Here is a 23,514-nt window from a genome sequence, read left to right as displayed (position 1 = left end):
CCTATCATCACCAGATCATCGAAAAATGTGTGTAATTTTGTCCATTAAACCGTTTATGGTTGTTGATTGACGAAAAAACATGGGCGATGAATGGCTTATTATCTGATCTTGCATAGTACATTGATAGTGCCTTTATGAGTTAGTTAAAATGTGTGACACAATTAATAACAACTTGTAATGGGCCATGGATATTATGCCTCTCATGAAAAATCAGAATATGGCGATTATCTGCCTCTGGCTTCTGATATCAGCGCGACAGTCACTAATCATAACAGCGTCACCAGATTTAAAAGTATATAATTCCACTATATGGGGTTTGACAGCAAGAACACTCATTCCACTGAGCTACTCTTGCCGTTCGTCACAGATACATTCAAAAACATCTGTCACTTCGCGAAACCCACGTGCTTTTGTTTTTTGGCGGGAACACTTTGTCTTTTGTTTTGCCTTGCGACTGTCATGCGGCGGTATGCCTTGGGAGCGTACGACCGCCGTAGGACTCTAATAAAAGATAAGCGCGACAATATTAAAACTTATACAAACACTTCGTGTCTACGGCGTTTTATTCAAATAATATTCGGAATGTGCAATTGAGTATCAAACATGGTCGGCTTTGTTGAGTTCTCCATTTATAAACACTTAAAAATATATTTTTCGATTTTTTATTTCAAACGAATTTTCCGAGGGGGCGACATAAAAGAAATTCGAGATTTATGTCAGCCACTGGGAAAAAAATCATCGTTGTACGTTATATCGAATCAAAAGCCTAAAACTCCATTAATCAGCCGCCATCTTGAATTTGTAGGCGCCATCTTGGATATTCTGGTCGTAATTTTTGGAGTCTAGACATCTTCTCTATACTAAATATACCCATATTCAAGCCCATATTGCAGTTTTAGGGCCTAAGACTTCAGATCTAAGGCAGCCGCCATCTTGAATTTGGAGCCACCATCTTGGATTTTCGATTGCAATATTGGATATTCTGCACTCTTAAAAAATAGGAATCTACACGTGACGTAAACCATCAACGTACGTAAACATTTCATGACTGAATGGCAAATTTGACTCAATTTTACATCTATCATGTAAGTTCGAGTTGGTTGCACAAGATGTCAACAAACCAATATGACCAGATAGGTAGAAACAGCTTTACATTCATCGTTTATTTCACAACTCGGTGATATAGCCGAGAGAGTACGTGACTCTCAATCAGCGGACCAGAGTTCGAATCCAGTTCATTATTTTACTTACATATGTTTTATCTCTCGCTTCGGCTCTAGCGATTGCAAGCTCGACTTTATTTGTGATAGAAGACGTAAATTTGTGTCAACCGGGCCGCTCCTTTTTTGTGCAACCAAGTAAACTTAAATTTACATGATTTTTTCTAAGAGTGTGGTCACCATTTTTATAGTCCAGACATCTTCCCCATACCAAATATACCAATATTACAAGGGTTCTAGAGCCTAAAACTCCATTAAACAGCCGCCATTTTGAATTTGGATCCGCCATCTTGGTCGCCCTTTTCTGACTCCGGGCATCTTCCTTATGCCAAATATACCCCATATTGCATGGTTTTAGAGCCTAAAACTCCAACAAACAGACGCCATTTTGAATTTTAGCCACCATCTTGGATTTTAGACCACCATCTTGGATTTTAGACCGCCATCTTGGATATTATGATCTCCATTTTTGGACTCCAGACATCTTCCCCATACCATGGTTTTAGAGCCTAAAACTTTATTAAACAGCCGCCATCTTGAATATTAGGCTGCCATCTTGAATTTTGGGCTGACATCGTGGAAGTTCTGGTCTCCAGTGTTGATTTCTGGACAAAATTCATGCTAAAGATTACAAAAACAATGCTAAAGATTACAAAAATCGCTTGATGTGTCGCATGATGAGGCTTAGTTCAGTTTTATATACAGGGGATGGCCAAAATGTTTGGGATAGGCAACTTTTTTTTCTCTCTCAAAAAAGTTCAACATGCTATAACTTTTCATAGAGCGCATCAAAAAATCTCAAATATTGACTGTTTGTCAACCTATTATATGTGCATCATTGGTAAAAATTTGGGTTCGATTGATTAATCTTTCGCAAAGTTAGAACCGTTCGGGTAAAACACTAATTTTCAGACAACTCATTTTTGAGCTGTCATATCTCGGAAACCAGTGAACCGAATTGAATGAAATTTTGAAAGTACACTAACAATATGTAAATGCTTCACAAGCTATTAAAACAGGTAATTTTTAAACGTTGAAAAAAGTTATCATGGATTGACACTTTTTGGATTTTCTCGAAAAAATGTATTTTTTTCACATCAATGTCAATAAATTTTAGTGTTGATATCGAAAGATCTTCCACTTCTGTTCTCAAATTATCTCTTATCAGATATATTTGAGCCTATTTAGATTGAAGGAAGAACACATTTAATAATTTTTGTGTGGTATTATAAATTTGACTTATTTTCCTCTATATGGGTAAAAATTTCAACATTTTATAACGTCGTATTAAGTATCAATATATTGTTGATAAACGTTTAATATTCATTCAATTCGGTTCACTGGTTTCCGAGATATGACTGCTCAAAAATGAGTTGTCTGAAAAATAGTGTTTTACCCGAACGGTTCTAACTTTGCGAAAGATTAATCAATCGAGCCCAAATTTGTACCAATGATGCACATATAATAGGTTGACAAACAGTCAAAATTTGAGATTTTTTGATGCACTCTATGAAAAGTTACAGCATGTTGAATTTTTTTGTGGGAGAAAAAAAGTTGCCTATCCCAAACATTTTGGCCATCCCCTGTACGGTCAGTTCTACCGATGCTGGTCCAGATCACTGAAATGGCCATAACTTCGGAACGCCATGACCGATCCGAACCATTTCAAATAGCAAACAATGCCGGTTCGATTCGAGCTATAATCCGAAAAATCGGCCAATGGAAAGTGCCTTAAAAATGAGTGAACTCTTTTTGCGCACAGACATACATACATACACACATACAGCCATCATCTCAATTCGTCGAGCTGAGTTGATTGGTGTATGTGACTTGACCCTCCAAGCCTTCTATCGAAAATTCTTTTTTTGAGTGAACATATAGCCTTTCAGTACATTTGAGTGAACGAGAAAGGCAAAAAGCAATGAAATTTAGAAATTCAAATAACTCAACGTACATATGTACAGATGGGTAAATTATTGGTTAAATTGGGAAAAAATCCACAGCTCAGGTGAGATTTGAACTCACGACCCTTATTCGCTAGACAAGTGCTTTACCAACTAAGCTACCGAGCCAATTAATGACCCGGCAACTTAGTTGTCATAAGGTTCAATCCTAATCTCATCGATCTATATCATCTTCCCCTAAACCGCAAATATCCCAAGTAACCACGGTGGTGAAGCCTTATTGCATGCAGATATACGGTGTACTTAGAGCAATCATTACTTTACATGCAAATTTAAAGTTGATTTAAAGTGGAAATGGGCAATTATGCGACTGCTTCAAGATTATACCAGTATAATCTTAATTTGATTCTATAATTGCCCACTTCCACTTTAAATCAACCTTAAGTTTGCATGTAAAGTAATGATTGCACCTGAGAGAGAGGAGACAGCTCACTGACAGCCACGATGTTTACAGTTCTTCTTCTTACTTGTTTGTACAACTTTGGGCGCCGCACAATGGTTTGAAAATATAAAATTGGTCAAAAATGATTTTCATATTGAGTTCGCTGCTACAAACCACGAACAATTAATGGATTCGTTGCACTGGTTTGGGAAAACTGACCATCATTATTTCATCTTTTTTAATTACAAAGAACGGAGCCGTATTTTAAAAAGAAAATTTGCAAATTTGACCACCTTACACCATCAATGTGCGATTTTCAGTTGGGTTCGCGGTGACAGTTTGTGACAGGTCCTCCTTGACATTACCCAAGTAACCACGGTGCTGAAGCCTTATTGCATGCAGATATACGGTGTATTTAGTGCAATCATTACTTTACATGCAAACTTAAGGCAGATTTAAAGTGGAAGTGGGCAATTATAGAATCAAATTAAGATTATACTGGTATAATCTTGGAGCAGTCGCATAATTGCCCATTTCCACTTTAAATCAACCTTAAGTTTGCATGTAAAGTAATGATTGCACTAAATACACCGTATATCTGCATGCAATAAGGCTTCAGCACCGTGGTTACTTGGGTAAGTAGCACGCAATCGAAGCCAGCTGTCTCCTCTCTCTCAGGATTGCACTAAATACACCGTATATCTGCATGCAATAAGGCTTCAGCACTGTGGTTACTTGGGATAACCATCTCTGTTGTACATATGTACGAAGAGCGAAAGCGATTTGTTTATTGTTTGAAACTGTTTGCCTATCGTATAGGCAACGCTTCCTCAACCACTTGTAGAGGAAGAACAATGCTACCTGGAAGGCGATCAAACGCGTCGTTCGCATTCTATTTGATACGTCGGGCAACTACGTCTAGCGAATAAGGGTCGTGAGTTCAAATCTCACCTGAGCTGTGGATTTTTTCCCAATTTAACCAATAATTTACCCATCTGTACATATGTACGTTGAGTTATTTGAATTTCATAATTTGACCACACGGATTGGTATTACCGAAAATTTGCACTTCAAGTGAGTCGTAATGAAATTTAGATTTTCTGAAGGATTTTCGCAATAAAACCACAGTGGATACCCGATTTTGTCAGCCCCCGATTTTGTATACCCCCGAGTTTAAGATTTGTTATGAGATTTATGTTGTAGATTTCTTGCTTGAACTACTTCAAGAATTGCTGTCGGAGTTCATCCAAGGATTTATTCATTAGAAACCCTTAAGAAATTCGAGGTGGAATTTCTGCTAAAATTTTTGCTGCGATTCCTTCATTAGTTTTGACCATTAGTTTTGACTTCCAGAAATTCTTCCGGGGATTTCATAACGATCCAGCCAGATTTTTCAATGTAAGATTTTTCCAGGCATTCATCCTGTGATTCCTCCAGAAGCTTTTCTTTCTTGATTCTTTCAGGAATTCCTGCCAGGATTCTACAAAAGATTCTTGCTGGTATTCCTGCAGGATTTTTTCCAAAAACTTCTACATGAACTCCTACAGCGATGTCACCAGGGGTTTCTCTAAGGATTTCTCCAATAATTCCTCCTAGAATTGCTACGTGGACTTACCTAGGGTTTTTCTAAGAGATTTTTTCAAGATATCTTGCTAAGATTTCTCCATGTATCTGCTTTGATAAATCCAGGAACTTCTGTTGGAGTTCCTCCAAGATTTTTTCTGGAAATTTCTATAAGAACCCTTCCAGATATTTCCCTATGAATTGTTCATGCATTCTTCCTATGTTATCCCCGAGAATTACTTCAGGAACCCCTGCTGGGATACCTCCAGAAATTCTTACTGGTATACTTGCAGGATTTTATCTGGTAATTTCTGAAGGAACTACTCTAATGATGTTCTCAGAGATTTCTGTAGATATTTCTGCAATAATTCCTATCTGAATTACTTTGCAATTTAATCCATGAGTTCTCCAAATGAATAAGAATGTGTCCTTGGAGCGATCTACTGATGAATAAATCGATTTTTTTAGGCATTTTTTCAAGAATTCCTTTTAGGATTCCTTCAGAAATACTTATAGGCATTTCTTAAAATGTTCCTCTTTTAATGCCCTCAGTAATTTCTCAAAATATGAATTCCTCTAGAGATTTCACTAGAATTCCTCTATTAGATTTCCCACTTGCTTCTAAAATTCCTTTAAAAATTATTGTTGGAAATTTTCCTGGAACTCATGCTGGAATTTATCAAACCATTTCTGTTGTAATTCTTCCTGGAACTGCTCCAGATATTTACCCATAACTTTTTTCAGGATTCACTTCATGGCTTTCTCATGGAATTTCATCTGATTTACTAACAAAGATTTCTTCAATGATTGCAATAGGAATTCCTTTAATGATTTTTCAGGAAATGCCCCAGGGATTCGGTCAAATATTAGGTAACGCTAAGGGGGGGGGGGGAGGAAGGGGGTCCAGGGCTGCGTTACGTTTAATAAAAAATCTCAAAATTTCCCATACAAAAGTTGTTACGTGGGGCAGGAAGAGGGTCTAAAATTGGCAAATTTTGTGTTACGTAATATTTAAATGAACCCCCAGAATTACTCCAGGGATGCCTCTGGGGATTTCTACGGATATTGCAGATGAGTTATGACATAATTGTCAATCAGATGTTGAATCATTTTCATTAGTTGACAGTTAAACACAGACAAACAGACGTAACATTTTGGACAAATTCCTTAAAAACTCCTAGCTCAGTTACACTAGCTCAAGCTGGTGACGATATTGCGCGTAGCACTGAACTTTGCAATATCGTCAACAGCAGGCCTAGTGTGAAACGTCAAATGCGAACAAAAACGATGCGCGCGCCGCTGGTTGTGAAAGTTGTGCGGTGATTTAAAATAATCGTTAAAATCGTGGGCGATGGAAATTTTGTCAGTGTTACGTATGTGGTTAAAGTTAGAAGCTATGATTTAAGCTGCGCTAACCAGTTTCGCTTCCGCTGCCGTCAACTGTTTACTCTAGACCACAATTGCTATAAGCTGGGGGACTGCTGTGTTCTAGTAGGGGTATTGATCATCACTTCGAGAATGGAGATCATGATGATAAAAAGAAGAATTTAAAGATACTAGTTCTGTTGTGAAACGCAAAAAAAAAAGATAATGCGAACCCACTGAATGTTCTCTTTAAAATCCCATTTTTTCTATGCTCTACTCTACTCTACTCTGGACCTACTCGATGTTTTACCACACAGCAGATCCTTCTTACTTATCACCGTAACCCTTCACTTGCTGCTACTGTCTCTGACGAGCTCAGAACTATTTTTCATGAATAAAAAAAAATGATTTCAAAAAATGTCCCGATTTTATCAGGTACCCGATTTTGTCAGCATTTTAATGCTATCAGGTATCAGTAGGTCGGCTCCAGAGGCACGTTCTCCTCCGTTTGGGAAATTTGTGCCATCGCCATAAACACGAGCCTATTCATCATTTACCTGAGGGAGAAGGGAAGGAAGAAAGGATGGGACAGGGAAAAGGACAGGTAATGGAATAGGGTCTTCATACACGCATAAGCGTACCACAATGGGTTCACATGGCGTCCTGAAAAGGACACTGTAATATCGCATAAGCGTACCACAATGGGTTCAAACAGCGCCCTGAAAAGAGCACTGTGATATCGCATAAAGCGTAAAGAAAGCCTATAGCTCTTTACCACAGCGGGTCAAGAACAGCAGAATGTCCTGCAGATTCAGGTTTCTAAAGTCAGTTTCACTTAATAAGTGTTTACCGAGTACTCGGAAACGCAATTGCACAAAAACTGGACAGTTACATATTAAATGATACGAAGTTCCATAATCGGATTCACAGCTATCACAGGCAAATGAATCAGCTTGCTGAATATTCGCCATATGATAACTGAGTCGGCAGTGGCCAGTCAATGCTTTGACCAGCATGCTGCAATTTTGCTTTGACAGATTTGTAAGATACTTCGCCACCCTTGGAGATGGCTCAGTACAATACAATTTGGTTTGACGACATGACTCCAAACTATTCCAGTATTGTCTGTGTTGAGTAGCAGCCCAGGTGTGAATCTGAAGCTTTACCCAACACTTCGATATCGGAATAGCTGGCTCAGGGCCAATGAAGTCATGTGATGCTCCAGTGCGAGCTAACTCATCAGCCAATTCATTTCCAGCGATGGAAGAATGGCCAGGTACCCATACAAGGTGAACAGCGTTGGCTGAATTCAGCTCCTCGATTTGAGTTCGACAAGCGATAACTATCTTCGACCTGGAGTTGGCCGAAGCAAGTGCTTTAATAGCAGCCTGGCTATCTGAACAGAAGTATATTACTTTGCCCATTACGTGCTGCTGAAGTGCTGATTGCACTCCGCACATAAGAGCAAAGATTTCGGCCTGAAAAACGGTGCAGTGTCTACCAAGTGAATAAGACTGATACAACCTTAGCTCACGAGAATAAACACCAGCACCTGCTCGACCTTCGAGAAGGGAGCCATCAGTGTAACATACGATGCCGTCTGAAATACTTCTCTCCAGATAACCAGATGTCCACTCTTCCCGGGAAGGGAATTTTGTGGAAAATGTCCTATATGGAAAATTACAAGCAATTGTAAGATCACTTGGAGCAAGGACAACTTTGTCCCAATTCACCAAAAGTGGAAACAACGTGGTGTGTGTTGAACTGCGGTTCACAGGAGTTTCCTCTAGTAAACCGAGTACCCATAGACGGTAAGTGCAAGAAAGTGCTTCTTGTTTGAGATGAATGTGTAGTGGGGCAACGTCAAAGAGAACTTCGAGCGCTGCCGTAGGAGTTGAAGAGAACGCTCCAGACATCGCCATTAGGCACATCCTTTGGAGATGGCCTAATTTTGATTGGACCGTTCTCACTTCGCCCTTTTGCCACCACACAAGACATCCATACGCCAATATTGGACGAACAACAGTTGTGTAAATCCATTTGATATACTTGGGTTTAAGACCCCAAGTTGTACCAAAGGTTCGCCGGCATTGCCCGAAGGCCATACAAGCTTTCTTGATTCTGAACTCAACATGAGGTGTCCAGGAAAGCTTGGAATCAAGAATGACTCCAACGTACTTTACCTTTTCAGTCACATTGATATCAGAATCAAAGAGACGTAAAGGTCGAACACCATTACGGTTTCGCTTTTCCGTGAAAAGAACAATAGATGTTTTACTCGGATTTACCGAAAGGCCATATTGGCGACACCAACCCTCAACTACCTGAAGAGCGTTTTGCATCAGGTCGAAAAGGGTGCTGATGCACATACCGACTAACAATGTTAGGTAGTCGTCGGCAAAACCATAAGTAGGAAAACCGCTATTATTGAGTTGCCTCAATAGCGTATCTGCTACGAGATTCCACAAAAGTGGTGACAAGACTCCCCCTTGGGGGCATCCACCAACACTCAATTTCCTAATCGCCGCTTGACGCAATGTCGCGAAGAGATGTCGGTTTTTGAGAATTTGGTGAATCCAATTGGAAATCATTGGAGATATACCATGACCCCGTGCGGCTTCCAATATGGCATCGAAAGGCACGTTGTCAAAGGCACTCTCGATATCTAAGAAAACACCCAAGCAGGATTGCTTTTGAGCGAATGCCTTCTCGATATCGTAAACAACTTTGTGTAAAAGAGTCACAGTGGACTTTCCAGATTGGTAGGCATGTTGGTTCACATGAAGAGGCACGTTGGCCAGATGAACATCACGGATGTGATGATCGACAATGCGTTCTAAGCATTTCAGAAGAAAAGAGGTCAAACTGATAGGTCTGAAGCTCTTTGCTTCTTCATACGACGCACGACCCACTTTCGGAATAAACTTTACAGTAATATCCCGCCAGGATTTGGGAATATACCCTGTAGCAAAACTGCAAACAAGTAGTTGTTTCAAAACATGTTTGAAATAATCAAATCCCTTCTGAAGCAAAATAGGATAAATCCCATCTGCCCCGGGAGATTTGAAAGGAGCAAAGCTATTAAGTGCCCATTCAATCGATTCTAAAGTTATGATACTCCGAGCCGAAGCTAAAGAATCATAACTACAAGAAAAGACATCAGGTTCATCCGAAGACGTAATATCCACACATCCAGGGAAGTGTGTACTGAATAAACATTCCAAAACTTCCTCATCAGAGGAAGTGAAATCACCATTTGGCAAACGAAGTTCGTTCACTTGAAAATCCTTAGATTTTGCAAGGATTTTGTTCAATCGACTGGCTTCACTCAGACTGGAAACATTTGTACAAAGGTTTTTCCAGCCGGATCGTTCAGCAGACCGAAGAGCTTTCTGGTAGGCCTTGCGAGCCGACCTGAAAGCCTCCGATCCAGCCGAACGTCGTCTGTTCCAACTCTTTCTACATTGTTTCCTGAGCTTGGCCAGATCAGAGTTCCACCAAGGGGTTCCTCTTGTGGTCTTCACAGACCGCAGAGGGCAAGCTTCTTCAAAAGCTTCCATGATGAAGGCCGTTGTAGTATCAACGGCTTCATCTAAATCACTTGGAGTGTCAATTGATGGTGAGTATCCATGAAATTTGGCTGCAACCAAATCGGTAAAGAGATCCCAGTTAGTTGACCGGGGGTTCCTGAAACGCAAAGTTTGCGAAGTAACATTCACATGTTCAAACAAGATGTAGCGATGGTCAGATAAAGATTCTTCATCTGACACATGCCAATTGGTCAGCTCGTGACTAATTCTGCTAGAGCAAAGAGTTATGTCTAACACTTCCTCTCTAGCAGATACCAAGAAGGTTGGGCGGTTGCCTATGTTAAGTAATCCAAGATCTGTACTACTTAAGTATTCCATCAAACTGGAGCCTCTCAAATTGATGTCTGAGCTGCCCCAGATTATATGGTGAGCATTAGCATCACTACCAACAATTAGCGGAAGGCCTTTTGAAGTGCAGTATGCAATGACTTGCTTGAAAGCATCCGTAGGGGATGGTTCATCATGCGGTAAATAAACCGAACAATAAACGTATTTTCTGTTGAGGTTTCCAACAGATACATCGATTGTGATAGCACATACATCTCTGGTAGTTAGTTCAGAGATGAGTGTAGCAACGATTGCGTTGTTGACAAGCACACATGCTCGAGGCATGACACGTGAGTTTGCCATTTCATTTTTACTGAAAGTAGCAAACACCGGATTCACAAGGTTTCCTAGATAGAAATTCCCCTTACGAAAGTAAGGTTCTTGGACTAACGCCACTTGGGCTGTACCATTTTGCATAAGTCTACAAAGATTGATCGTTGCTGTTCTTTTGTGCTGAAGATTGATCTGAGCTATCCTAACCGTAGCCACTACCCAAACTAGGCAAGATTAAACTCTTAACAACCACAGCACAACAAAGAACAGCAACAATAAAGCCAGATCGGTATCGATTTGAGTGCGCCAAAGGCGAGGATGCACAGAATACACTGTGTAAAACGCATAATGCGAAACCATATAGGTGAAAATTTAAACTAATTAATAACATCTTCATAATCCCGCCCTTATTCAGCCTCAAGTATGAGATTGAAGAAGGGCAGCTGATTGTCTCGGAGAAACACAAGGTCCACCGCACTATTGCTCCGGTTAGCGCAGTAAGGGCAAAATACTGTGGAGGGTGCCCTGGTACTCCACAGGCTCCGTTTGCGATTAGGTTTTTATAAGACCCCCCTAACCATTCATTCCTAGGCACGGTAAGCGTAAAGCCGCATAACACCATGAATTAGGGGTCACCTGATTAGTGGACTCCTACCACTGGAACAGGCGGTCCGTAGTGCTATTCTTAGCCAGTTGAACTAACCGCTACCGACACTACACAGCTATCTAGGCTGATCGGGAAAAGAAGTTAATATTAATGATCAACTTCAAACGGGCCCGAAAAGCCGACATTTTTTCTATGCTCTACTCTACTCTACTCTGGACCTACTCGATGTTTTACCACACAGCAGATCCTTCTTACTTATCACCGTAACCCTTCACTTGCTGCTACTGTCTCTGACGAGCTCAGAACTATTTTTCATGAATAAAAAAAAATGATTTCAAAAAATGTCCCGATTTTATCAGGTACCCGATTTTGTCAGCATTTTAATGCTACCAGGGACTGACAAAATGGGGTCCTTACTGTATTAGATATTTGTAGCAGAAGTGGTTGAACACTGAACAGTGGTTAAAATATTGCTGGAAAGCTTAGAACACATCATTAAGCAAGTTTCGTAAAACATTTGGTGTCATTTGTGTTGAATTTACTCTTCACGGACAGAAAAGCATTCACATTTAAACATTAATAAAGTTTGTAGAATGTACACATTGATATTCTTTGAAATAATATAAATTCTTATAGTTTCAAACAATTTTAATAATTTAAAGTTCATGTGAAATTCTGTTTGATTAAACTATCCAGTGTTTTATGGCGACTCGTGTAGCAATTTCAACTTTAATTTAACCGGCCATTTCCTCAGCGTCGAAGAAGAATGTAAAAACCACAATATTTAACATGAAATCAATCAGAGTATTCTAAAGCAAATGATTTACTGATGAATCTCGGTCACTGTCAAACCAAGCAGAATATTTTGTTTTAAAGCTTAAAATATTGAGAAAACCATGAGTTTGATGAAAATTTCGACAAAAAGTATCGATATTGATGAAGTATTGATGCTTGTGTGGGGCCCGTCTGATTTCCATCAATATTTGTATCAATATATTGATGTGTTTCTTTAATCCATCAATATATTAATCTCATCGACGCTTTCTGCTTCTTCTTCTTCTTCTTCTTCTTCTTCTTCTTCTTCTTCTTCTTATGTATTATTATTATTTCTTCTCAGCGTAATTTCCAAACAAGGACATATGCTATTAGCGTGGTTCAAAAAATCGTTTTTGCTCCACACCGCTTATTCGATTCGTAATCAGATTCTAAGCCTTCTCCCAAAAATTGAGCTGATTTGGTTGAAAATTGAGAGTGCACAAGCTCTTCAAAGTTTGTATGGGAATTACTATGGGAAAAGGACGTTTTTCATTGAATTGACCGTAGCATTTCCCCAAGTGCCCTAGAGTGTTAGTTGACCCTTGGTTCTCCTAGGTTACTCTATCAGCTACAACTTTGCCGAAGACCACATTTAAATCAGACTCGTCATTAATTAGTTATCGATTTTTATACAACTGCAGAAACTTTAACAGTGATCGTTCAGCTTCCCAGCAGGCAACAACATTGCTGCACATGGCGCCAAAGATAGCACACATAAAACATGGCTACTATGTTTCATGGCAAATTGCAGTGATGCCCATCGAATAGTGTAATCATCATGATCAAAGATTTTCACTCTGGATAAAAATCGATAACTAATTAATGATGCGTCCGATTTGAATGTGGTCTTCGGCAAAGTTGTAGCTGATAAAGTAGCCTAGGAGTACCAAGGATCAACTAACACTCTAGGGCACTTGGGGAAATGATACGCACAATTGAATGAAAAACGTCCTTTTCCCATAGTAATTCCCATACAAACTTTGACGAGCTTGTGCACTCTCAATTTTCAACCAAATCAGCTCAATTTTTGGGAGAAGGCTTAGAATCTGGTTACGAATCGAATAAGCGGTGTGGAGCAAAAACGATTTTTTGAACCACGCTAATATGCTATATAGAATAGTTTTTCTCGAATATGTCGCATTTTAGGTCGTTGGAGAAAAATTACTAATGGAACTGTGGCCCTATGCATGCCAAAAACTAAAAACCCATTCATTAGATATCGCTTTTGCGAGGGCTTGAAACAATAACACACATGCTACATCTAGCCAAATTCAATCCCCGATCGCGCATCATCATCGTCTTCCATATGATCCATCATTATCACTCATTACCGTTCTTCCTCATTTCAGACACATTGACGAAAAGCGGAATGGCCGACCATAAGCCGTCCTCGAGCAAGCATTCCCCGCTCGCCTCCTCCTCCACCGACCACGACAGCCGTCTGCAGTTTCTAGATCACTTTGACGACATCTTCAAGTGTACGATCTGTCTAATCAAACTGCAAGACCCGCATCTGTGCCCACGCTGTTCCAAGCTCTACTGCTACGACTGCATCTCCGAGTGGCTACTGTCCGAGTCCGAGCAGCACATGAACTGCCCAAACTGCAAGCTCGACCTCCAGCTGGACAAGCTGGTGAAAGTGCGATGGTTCGAGGAGGTGGAACAACTTCAACGCAACTGCCTTGAACCGTCGCCGACGACGGCGGCGGCGGTGAGGGCACCCAGCAGCGGTAACGGCACCGCGACGACCATCTCCACCGCTGCCGCTGTTGCGTCCAAGAAGAAGGACATCTGTCCGAAGCACCTGAGATCAATCAACTTCTATTGCTGTCCGTGCAAGCTGTGTGTGTGCGATGAATGTGCCGTGGCCGACGAGCACCATCTGGATCACACGTTCAAGAGCTTGGACGTGATCTACGAGAGCAACCTGCAGATTGCGGAAGAAGAGTTCGAGAAGGTCAAACACTACACCAAGAGGATTGCGTCGCTGATCGAGAAAGTGGAACGCAACAGCGAGCTGGTCAAGAAGGTGAAGGAGGAAAAGCTGAAGGAGATCCGCTCGGTTGCGGAGAGTGCCATCGAAGGGCTCGAGCGACAAGTCAACGACAAGCTGCAGAAGCTGCAGGGTCACAAGTATGCGCTGATGGCCGAGATGCAGGACATCGAACAGTCGCTGCGCATTATGGAGGGGGAGGTGGTGGCCAGCAGCCGATCGCAGTTTATGGCGAAGAAGTCCAGGATTTTCAAGGAGTGCAATAAGATTCGGATGAACCCGATCAAGGATTTCAAGCAGATTAGAGTTCCTGTAAGCTTGAAAATGTAAGTCTAATTCATGAAAACAGAGGCCATTATGATTCATGAGTTGAAACTATTGGGTCATGAAAAACTAATATTCACCGTTATCTGAGGTCGTTTCCTATTACTTTCTGGCATTACATTTCAACTGGGACAGTTGGGTGGTCTATTTCTCATCTGTTAGCTTTCTTTATCAGTAATCAGTTTTGTATTCATATATCATGTGACAGGCACGGACATGGAAATGACAATGAAAATTTTCTTGACGTTCTTGGGTATTGAGTATTTTCGTGCCTGCCACACGATATAAAGGTGTGGATCGAAAAGTAATTAGCGATATTAAGGAATCAACATTGGGGGCCGTTGCAGGAATTCCTGGAGCAATCTCTGAAAGAGCTCCCGGAGCATTCCCAGAAAGAATTCCTGGAGAAATCCCTTGAGGAATACCTACAGATATGCCTGGAGTAAACTTTGTAGGAATCCCTGGATGAATTTTTGAAAGTATACATGGAAGAATTCCTGCATGAATTCCTGGAAGAATCCTTAGAGCAATTATGGGAGCAATCTCTGGAGAAATTTTTGATGAAATCGTTTGAGTAATCGCTGGAAAAGATCCTTGACCAATTTCTGGATGAGTCCTTGGAGAAGTTTTTGAACGAATTCCCGGAGGAATCCCTAGAGAAATTCTTGGAGAAATCCCTGGAGGAATTCTTGGAGAAATCCCTGGAGGAATTCCTGGAGAAATCCCTGAAGCAAGTCATCAAGGAATTGCTGGAGGAAATCCAGGAGGAACTTCTGCACAAATTCTGGGTGAAATTCCTGGAGAAATTCCTGGAGGAATTTCTGATAGTATACCTGAAGAAATTCCTGGAGAAAACGCTAAAGGATTCTTGGATGAATCCTTGGAGGAATTTTTGAAGAAATAATTGGAGTATATCCTGCAGGCCTCCTTGGATAAATTTCTCGACAAATGCCTGGGACAATCCCTGGATAAATTCCTAGATGAATTCCTGGTGGAAACTCTAGAGGAATTCTGGGTGGGACCTCTGATAGAATTCCCGGAGCAATTCCTAGAGAAATCTCTGGAGGAATTCTTGGATGGATCCGTGGAGGAATTTCTTCAGGAATACCTAAAGGATACCCTGGAGGAATTCCAGGAGAATCTCTTGGAGGACTCCCTGGAGAAATTCATTAATGAATTTCTGCAGCAAACCCTGAAAGAAATCCTGAAGGAATCCCTGGATCAATTCCTGGAGGATTCATGAAATCTGGGGGATATCCCTATATATATTTCTGGAGAAATTCGTGGAAGAATTCCAGTGGGAATCCTTGAAAAAATCCCTGGAGGAACTTCTGGTCAAATTCCTGGCGGACTCTCAGGAGGAATCCCTGGAGAAATCTCTAGAGGAGTTCTTGGATAAATTCCGTGGAACTAATTTCGGGAGAAATCCCTGGAGGATTTCCTGGAGAATTTCTGAAGAAGTCCTTGAATTTCTAGAAGAATCTCAGGAAGAATTATGCAGGAATCCCTGGAGGAATTCTTTAATTGAATAAGGGGAGGTATTCCCGGAGAAGTTTCTGAAGGAATCCAAGAGACAATTTCTGGAAAAATTGACGTGGGAATTTCTGAAGCAATTCCTGGATCAATGCCTGGAGGAATTTCTAAAGGAATTCTTGGGGTAATTCCAGGTAAAATTCTTAAAGGTATTACTGGAGGAGTCCCTGAATGAAATCCTGGAGAAATTCCTATAGAAATCCCTGGAGGAACCCCTGGAGAAATTCCTGGAGACATGTATGATTTCTTGGAGGAATCTCTAAAGAAATTCCTTGAAAAATCTCTAGAGGAATTCCTGGAGAAATCCCTGCATAAATTCCACAAGGAATCCCTAGAGAAGTCCCTGTCAAGATTCCTGGAGCATTTTCTTCAAGAACCACTGGAGCACTTTCAGGAGGAATCCCTGAAAGAATTCTTGGAGCAAACCCTGGAAGAAATCCTAGAAGAATTCCCGGTCGAATTCCATTGAGGAAATCTTGGAGAAATCTCAGGAAGAATTTCTGAAGAAATCTTAGGATTACTTTCTCAGGCAATTCTGGGAGAAGTGTCTGAAGAAAGCCCCGGATAGAGTACTGTAGAAATCGCTGAATTTCCTGGGGAAATCCTGAAAGAATCCTTAAAAGAGTACGTAGAGGAGCTCTTGGAGGAATCCCTGTAGCGATTCCTGACGGAATCCCTGGAGGAGTTCCTGAAAAACCCTAGGAGGAATCTCGGAAGTAATCCCAAGAAGAATTCCTAAGGGAATCTCTCTCCTGGAGGAAGTCTTGGATTAATTTCTGGAAGAATTCCAAAAGAAATTCCAGAAGCAATCCCAAGAAGAGTTCTTGTAGGCATTTTTAAAATAATCCTGGGAGTTGTTCTTAAAAGAATCACAGAAGGAATTCCATGATGAATCCCGGAAGTAATCCCATGAGAAATTTCTTATGGAATCTCAGGAGAGCTTTCTTAGCGAATTCCAGGAAGAATTCCTGTAGAAATCTCTAGATAAAAAATATGAAGAAAACTATGTCTGCAGTAAATTCTGGACGAATAATTGAAGGAATACTTTGATGGACACCTGAAGGATATTTTATACAATGTTTTAAGGGAATTCCTAGAATAGTTTCTGAATAATCTGTAGTAAAATTTTCTAAAAGAATTTCTGGAAGACATTCTAGCAGGAACACTTTGAATAATTCCAGATTAAATTATTGGAATTTGGTTGTATAAAAGTTAATTTGACATTATTCTAGCATAGTGTTAGGAAACGTCAAATTAACTACTATATAACCAAAACTTGCGCTGCTGTTACTCTTATATGACATGTGTGTTGCTTGGAAAGGATCTCTGGAGATATTCCTTGTCACACCCGAACCCTGGGCCTCCTCCAGAAATAATCCTAGCTACGCCAATGAGAACGGGCACGGTAAACGCTGGGTATGCTGCGCAATTCAGATCCCATTGTGATCCACTAGCCTCTGCCCAGCAACTCCTATCCCTACCTCCACGCGGTACCGGCCGGAAACTATGAGCAACCTTAGGGAAGATCGGGTAACCAACCCCGGTAGGAACTTTGGTCGTAGGCTGACAGGGAAGGGGGGGTTTGCTTCGGCAAACCTGAGCGTCTGTTCTCCAGGAGGAGCGGCTCACAACAGCGTCTGATCCCCATGTTAGGGGCGGCTGATCTACGTCCGAGTGCCAGGGAAGGACTCTAAGCTCAACTGTGCACTATGGTCCTCCGGAAAGTAGGGGGTTGGTGTCAGGGCCTACGAGCCAGCCGTAAAAAACCATTGTAACGGAAAATCAGCAACAGAATAATACGAACCGAGACCAACGGCAACGACCCCAGCGAACAAAAAGGACCTGCGATTGGAAACTCGGTACGTGGAACTGCCGATCTCTCAACTTCATTGGGAGCACCCGCATACTCGCCGATCTACTGAAGGACCGCGGGTTCGGCATCGTAGCGCTGCAGGAGGTGTGTTGGACAGGATCCATGGTGCGAACGTTTAGAGGTAATCATACCATCTACCAGAGCTGCGGCAAAACACACGAGCTGGGAACAGCTTTCATCGTGATGGGTGATATGCAGAGGCGCGTGATCGGTTGGTGGCCGATCGACGAAAGAATGTGCAGGTTGAGGATCAAGGGCCGATTCTTCAACTTCAGCATAATAAACGTGCACAGCCCACACTCCGGAAGTACTGATGATGACAAGGACGCATTTTACGCGCAGCTCGAACGCGAGTACGATCGCTGCCCAAGCCACGACGTCAAGATCATCATAGGAGATTTGAACCTTCAGGTAGGCCAGGAGGAGGAATTAAGACCGACGATTGGAAAGTTCAGCGCCCACCAGCAAACGAACGAAAACGGCTTACGACTCATTGATTTCGCCGCCTCCAAAAATATGGCCATACGTAGCACCTTTTTCCAACACAGCCTCCCTTATCGTTACACCTGGAGATCACCACAGCAGACGAAATCTCAAATCGACCACGTTCTGATTGACGGACGGCACTTCTCCGACATTATCGACGTCAGGACCTATCGTGGCGCCAACATCGACTCCGACCACTATCTGGTGATGGTCAAACTGCGCCCAAAACTCTCCGTCATCAACAATGTACGGTACCGGCGACCGCCACGGTACAACCTAGAGCGATTGAAGCAATCGGATGTCGCCTCAGCATACGCGCAGAATCTCGAAGCCGCGTTGCCAGACGAGGGCGAGCTCGATGAGGCCCCTCTAGAGGACTGCTGGAGCACAGACAAACAGACGTCTCACTCTACTCACTTCTCATCGTTACCCTTTTTAACGGTTAGTTCAAATATTTTGTAGTTCGCAAATCGCTCGGTCACGGCGCTCGCATCGTTTTTGCTCACTACTGCCACCTACTGAGTGATTTGCGTAACACAGCCTGGTTAGCATTGCGCGATTATGTCTTCGTGACGATGATTTTTATCGCAATTTGTTCCAAGTGATACGTCTGTTTGTCTGTGGCTGGAGTACAGTGAAAGCAGCCATCAACGACGCAGCCGAGAGCACCATCGGGTACGTGGAACGGAATCGACGGAACGAATGGTTCGACGAAGAGTGCAGAACGGTTTTGGAGGAGAAAAACGCAACGAGGGCGGTAATGCTGCAGCAAGGGACTCGACAGAACGTGGAACGTTATAAACAGAAGCGGAAACAGCAGACCCGCCTCTTTCGGGAGAAAAAGCGCTGCCTGGAAGAAGCGGAGTGTGAAGAAATGGAACTGCTGTGCCGTTCCCAAGAAACACGGAAGTTCTATCAGAAGCTCAACGCATCCCGCAACGGCTTCGTGCCGCGAGCCGAAATATGCAGGGATAAAGACGGAGGCCTCTTGACGGACGGACGTGAGGTGATCGAAAGGTGGAAGCAGCACTTCGATCAGCACCTGAACGGCGTGGAGAACGTAGGCACGGGATCCCACGGCAACGGAGGAAACGACGACGCCAGTGCAGTGGAGGACGGAAATGAACCAACTCCCACGCTGAGGGAAGTTAAGGATGCCATTCACCAGCTCAAAACCAACAAAGCAGCTGGTAAGGATGGTATCGCAGCTGAACTCATCAAGATGGGCCCAGAAAAGTTGGCCACCTGTCTGCATCGGCTGATAGTCAGGATCTGGGAAACCGAACAGCTACCGGAGGAGTGGAAGGAAGGGGTAATCTGCCCCATTCACAAGAAAGGCGACCATTTGGAATGTGAGAACTTCAGGGCGATCATTATTTTGAATGCTGCCTACAAAGTGCTATCCCAGATCATCTTCCGTCGTCTGTCACCTAAAACAAATGAGTTCGTGGGAAGTTATCAAGCCGGCTTCATCGACGGCCGGTCGACAACGGATCAGATCTTTACCGTACGGCAAATCCTCCAGAAATGCCGTGAATACCAGGTCCCAACGCATCACCTGTTCATCGACTTCAAAGCGGCATACGACAGTATCGACCGCGCAGAGCTATGGAGAATCATGGACGAAAACGGCTTTCCTGGGAAGCTGACTAGACTGATTAAAGCAACGATGGACGGTGTGCAAAACTGCGTAAGGGTTTCGGGTGAACTATCCAGTTCATTCGTATCTCGCCGGGGACTGTGACAAGGTGACGGACTCTCATGTCTACTCTTCAACATCGCGCTGGAAGGTGTGATGCAACGAGCCGGGCTCAACAGCCGGGGAACGATTTTCACAAAATCCGGTCAATTTGTGTGCTTTGCGGACGACATGGACATTATCGCTAGAACATTTGGAACGGTGGCAGAACTGTACACCCGCCTGAAACGCGAAGCAGCAAAGGTCGGACTGGTGGTGAATGCCTCAAAAACAAAGTACATGCTGGTAGGCGGAACCGAAAACGACCGGATCCGTCTGGGTAGTAATGTAACGATAGATGCCCGTGTAGCTGCCGGCTTAGAATAGCACTACGGATCACCTGTTCCGCGGGTAAAAGTCCACCAAACAGGTAACCCCAATCCAAGGTGTCAGGCGACCCGTGCTGAGGGATGAATGGTTGAGGGGGTTTAAAAGATGCTCGATCTTTAACGGAGCCCGTAGCTTGGGTAGATCGCCTTTTTGGGTTGCGTTGCGGTGATAGATCTACCAATTCGAAATCTAGTATCGTCCAATTTTTCAATTTTGGAATATGTGTTCTGGTGATTCAAGGAATTATAGTATTTAGTCCTTACTACTGGTGTTTTGGTGACTTCCAGTTTTTGAATAAAACTGAGTTTACCAGCTTTACTTTGCATATAGTTAAAAACCTCACCATCTGAGGCTAAACTCAATGCAAAGGAAATCAAATTGGGTTAGGGATCCATGTATGTACTAACTCTTCGAAGACTGGAAAGTGCTAGTATGCATAGGAACATACTAGAATCCTTATTACTGAACACATGTTCCATTATTGGAATGATATTGCTGCTAATGTTAAAACCCGGGTCCTAAACTTCCTACTGGGGAGAATTTAGCAGTAAAACAAGAGTGATGCTAGGTTTCCGATGCATGGCCAATATCAGTACTCTTGTTTTGTTTTATAAAAAAAACAAAACAAAAACTGTATCAAAATCGATACTTTATTGCCCCTCAATGGCAATTGAGTAATGCGACATGCACTACACTAAGGATACGGGTAATGTCACAATAGATCTAAAAACTGGTCGCAGTGACAAACCCGAACAGGAATAAAAAAAAAAAAAACGATAGACGGGGAAACTTTCGAGGTGGTGGAGGAATTCGTCTACCTCGGATTCTTACTGACGGCTGACAACAACGTGAGCCGAGAAATTCGGAGGCGCATCATCAGCGGAAGTAGGCCCTACGGGCTCCAGAAGAAACTGCGGTCGAAAAAGATTCACCCACGCACCAAATGCACCATGTACAATACGCTAATAAGACCGGTGATCCTCTACGGACACGAGACATGGACCATGCTCGAGGAGGACCTGCAAGCACTCGGAGTTTTCGAGCGACGCGTGCTAAGAACGATCTTCGGCGGTGTGCAGGAGAACGGTGTGTGGCGGAGAAGGATGAAGCACGAGCTCGCTGCACTTTACGGCGAATCCAGCATCCAGAAGGTGGCCAAAGCCGGAAGGATACGTTGGGCAGGGCATGTTGCAAGAATGCCGGACAACAACCCTGCAAAGCTGGTGTTTGAAACGGATCCGGTTGGCACAAGAAGGCGTGGAGCGCAGAGAGCACCATGGGCGGACCAGGTGGAGCGTGACTTGGCGAGCATTGGGCGCGACCGAGGATGGAGAGCGGCAGCCACAAACCGAGTATTGTGGCGTACTATTGTTGATTATGTCTTGTCTTAATGATGTTGAACAAATAAATGTATGTATGTATGCCAATGAGAACGAATGGAAATCTGCAGAGAGGGAATTCCTTTAAGAATTGAGTAATGCTTGTTAATCCCTTAACACGTAAGTATCCAGCCAAACTAGTTTATTCTATTCCCCAGTTTATTGTGTTCTAACAATTAGGCAAGACATGTATAATTTGAAACCATGGACTACGAATGAATAACGTCCTTGCTTGTGAGTGAGATTTACTCAGAGTAGCATAGATGTTAATAAGTTGTCGGGCTTGGTGGTCTAGTGACTACTGCTTCTGATTTATATGCAGAAGGTCCTAGGTTCAATCCCTGACCCGTCCCTTTCCTTCTACTTTGTATCTTTCTATCCACTTTCTCCATACTCTCGTCTCTATATATACAACTCATGTATATTCATGTATATCCCAAGTAACCACAGTGCTGAAGCCTTATTGCATGCAGATATACGGTGTATTTAGTGCAATCATTACTTTACATGCAAACTTAAGGTTGATTTAAAGTGGAAGTGGGCAATTATAGAATCAAATTAAGATTATACTGGTATAATCTTGAAGCAGTCGCATAATTGCCCATTTCCACTTTAAATCAACTTCAAATTTGCATGTAAAGTAATGATTGCTCTAAGTACACCGTATATCTGCATGCAATAAGGCTTCAGCACCGTGGTTACTTGGGATGTTCATAGCCATCGCTAGAACCAGAAACAGTTGAAAACCCGTTTCCCTTCCTTCCAATTTTCACAGCACAGTGTCAATCTATCAACGCCTACAAGTTATGCAATCAAGCGAACTGTGCCGCTTTAGCTTCATTCGCGACTACGAAGGTTGATGAGCCGGAAAACACTCTTTCTTATGAGAGTATGAGTGAAAAAAAAAAGCAAAAAATCTTCCCTCCTTCACTTTTTCACAGAAAACCGCAAACAAAATCATCACCTTCGTAGTCCCCAATAGTATTAATCGCACTAATCTATCACCTTTCGCCTGGCATCCACGCACCAATGTGTGAGCCCTCTGCCAACCAGAACCCACCTGCACTCCGACTTCCGCATGAGTTTGTGCAGACGCAGAGGTATATTCGGTCTGATGTGGATACAAACGATTGCAATCATTACCCAGCCAACAAATTGATTCACATAACTCTGCTACATCTGTTCTAAGTGAACTCTTATCCGCCCAAAACACATTGTATAAGATGCACCAAATATGCTCTATTCGCACAAATTTGGAGGCCATATACGTACATTTTGAGAAAACCACTTTGAGTTATACAATTTCAGGTGAATTCATTTGGCATGTAATATAACTTCGTATTATAACTTTGCTTGGCAATATATATAATTTCATTTTGGCATGTTCAAATAAAAAAAAAGTTTTCAAGCCTCGATTTTTCTACCTGCAGCTCATTAATCAGATACCCTACCACTGTGCCAATCACCGACTGTTGTAGGATGTGAAATTTAAGCAATTATAAACAATTAGAAGGCTGGTCTGATTGGCTACAAGTACCAGTATTGGGTGATAAAATTGTGCACTCAAACCCTTGTTGGCTGGTGTTACTCTGGTTGATGTTACTATGTGGCAACTCAGTAATGTGGATATTTATTCGATCAAAAAAAAATGTTTAAAGTGCACAGATTTGCTCTATCCTTAGAAATTTAGGAGGTCATACGTACATATTAACAAAATCATTTTGATATATACAATTCTAGGCGAATTCATT

At 42.3% G+C, this 23,514-nt stretch overlaps 1 protein-coding gene and 1 long non-coding RNA gene across 3 annotated transcripts in view; both read left to right on the top strand.

The window, feature by feature from the left end:
* Positions 1-23,514, top strand: part of LOC134291971 (uncharacterized) — a 165,052-nt gene that overhangs the window by 104,912 nt on the left and 36,626 nt on the right. The gene's annotated exons all lie outside the window — the stretch shown is intronic.
* LOC109418285 (E3 ubiquitin-protein ligase TRIM37) overlaps positions 1-23,514 on the top strand; it is a 29,984-nt gene that overhangs the window by 4,681 nt on the left and 1,789 nt on the right. For both annotated transcript variants that reach the window (XM_062856213.1, XM_029864553.2), the window contains exon 2: positions 13,457-14,426. In XM_062856213.1, coding sequence (XP_062712197.1) covers positions 13,477-14,426 — 950 coding nt within the window. In that variant the 5' untranslated portion in view covers positions 13,457-13,476. The remainder of the gene's footprint in view (positions 1-13,456; positions 14,427-23,514) is intronic.

Source organism: Aedes albopictus, chromosome 3 (assembly GCF_035046485.1).
Source record: "Aedes albopictus strain Foshan chromosome 3, AalbF5, whole genome shotgun sequence".
NCBI lineage: Eukaryota > Metazoa > Arthropoda > Insecta > Diptera > Culicidae > Aedes > Aedes albopictus.
This window is presented reverse-complemented; position numbering and strand designations above follow the sequence as displayed.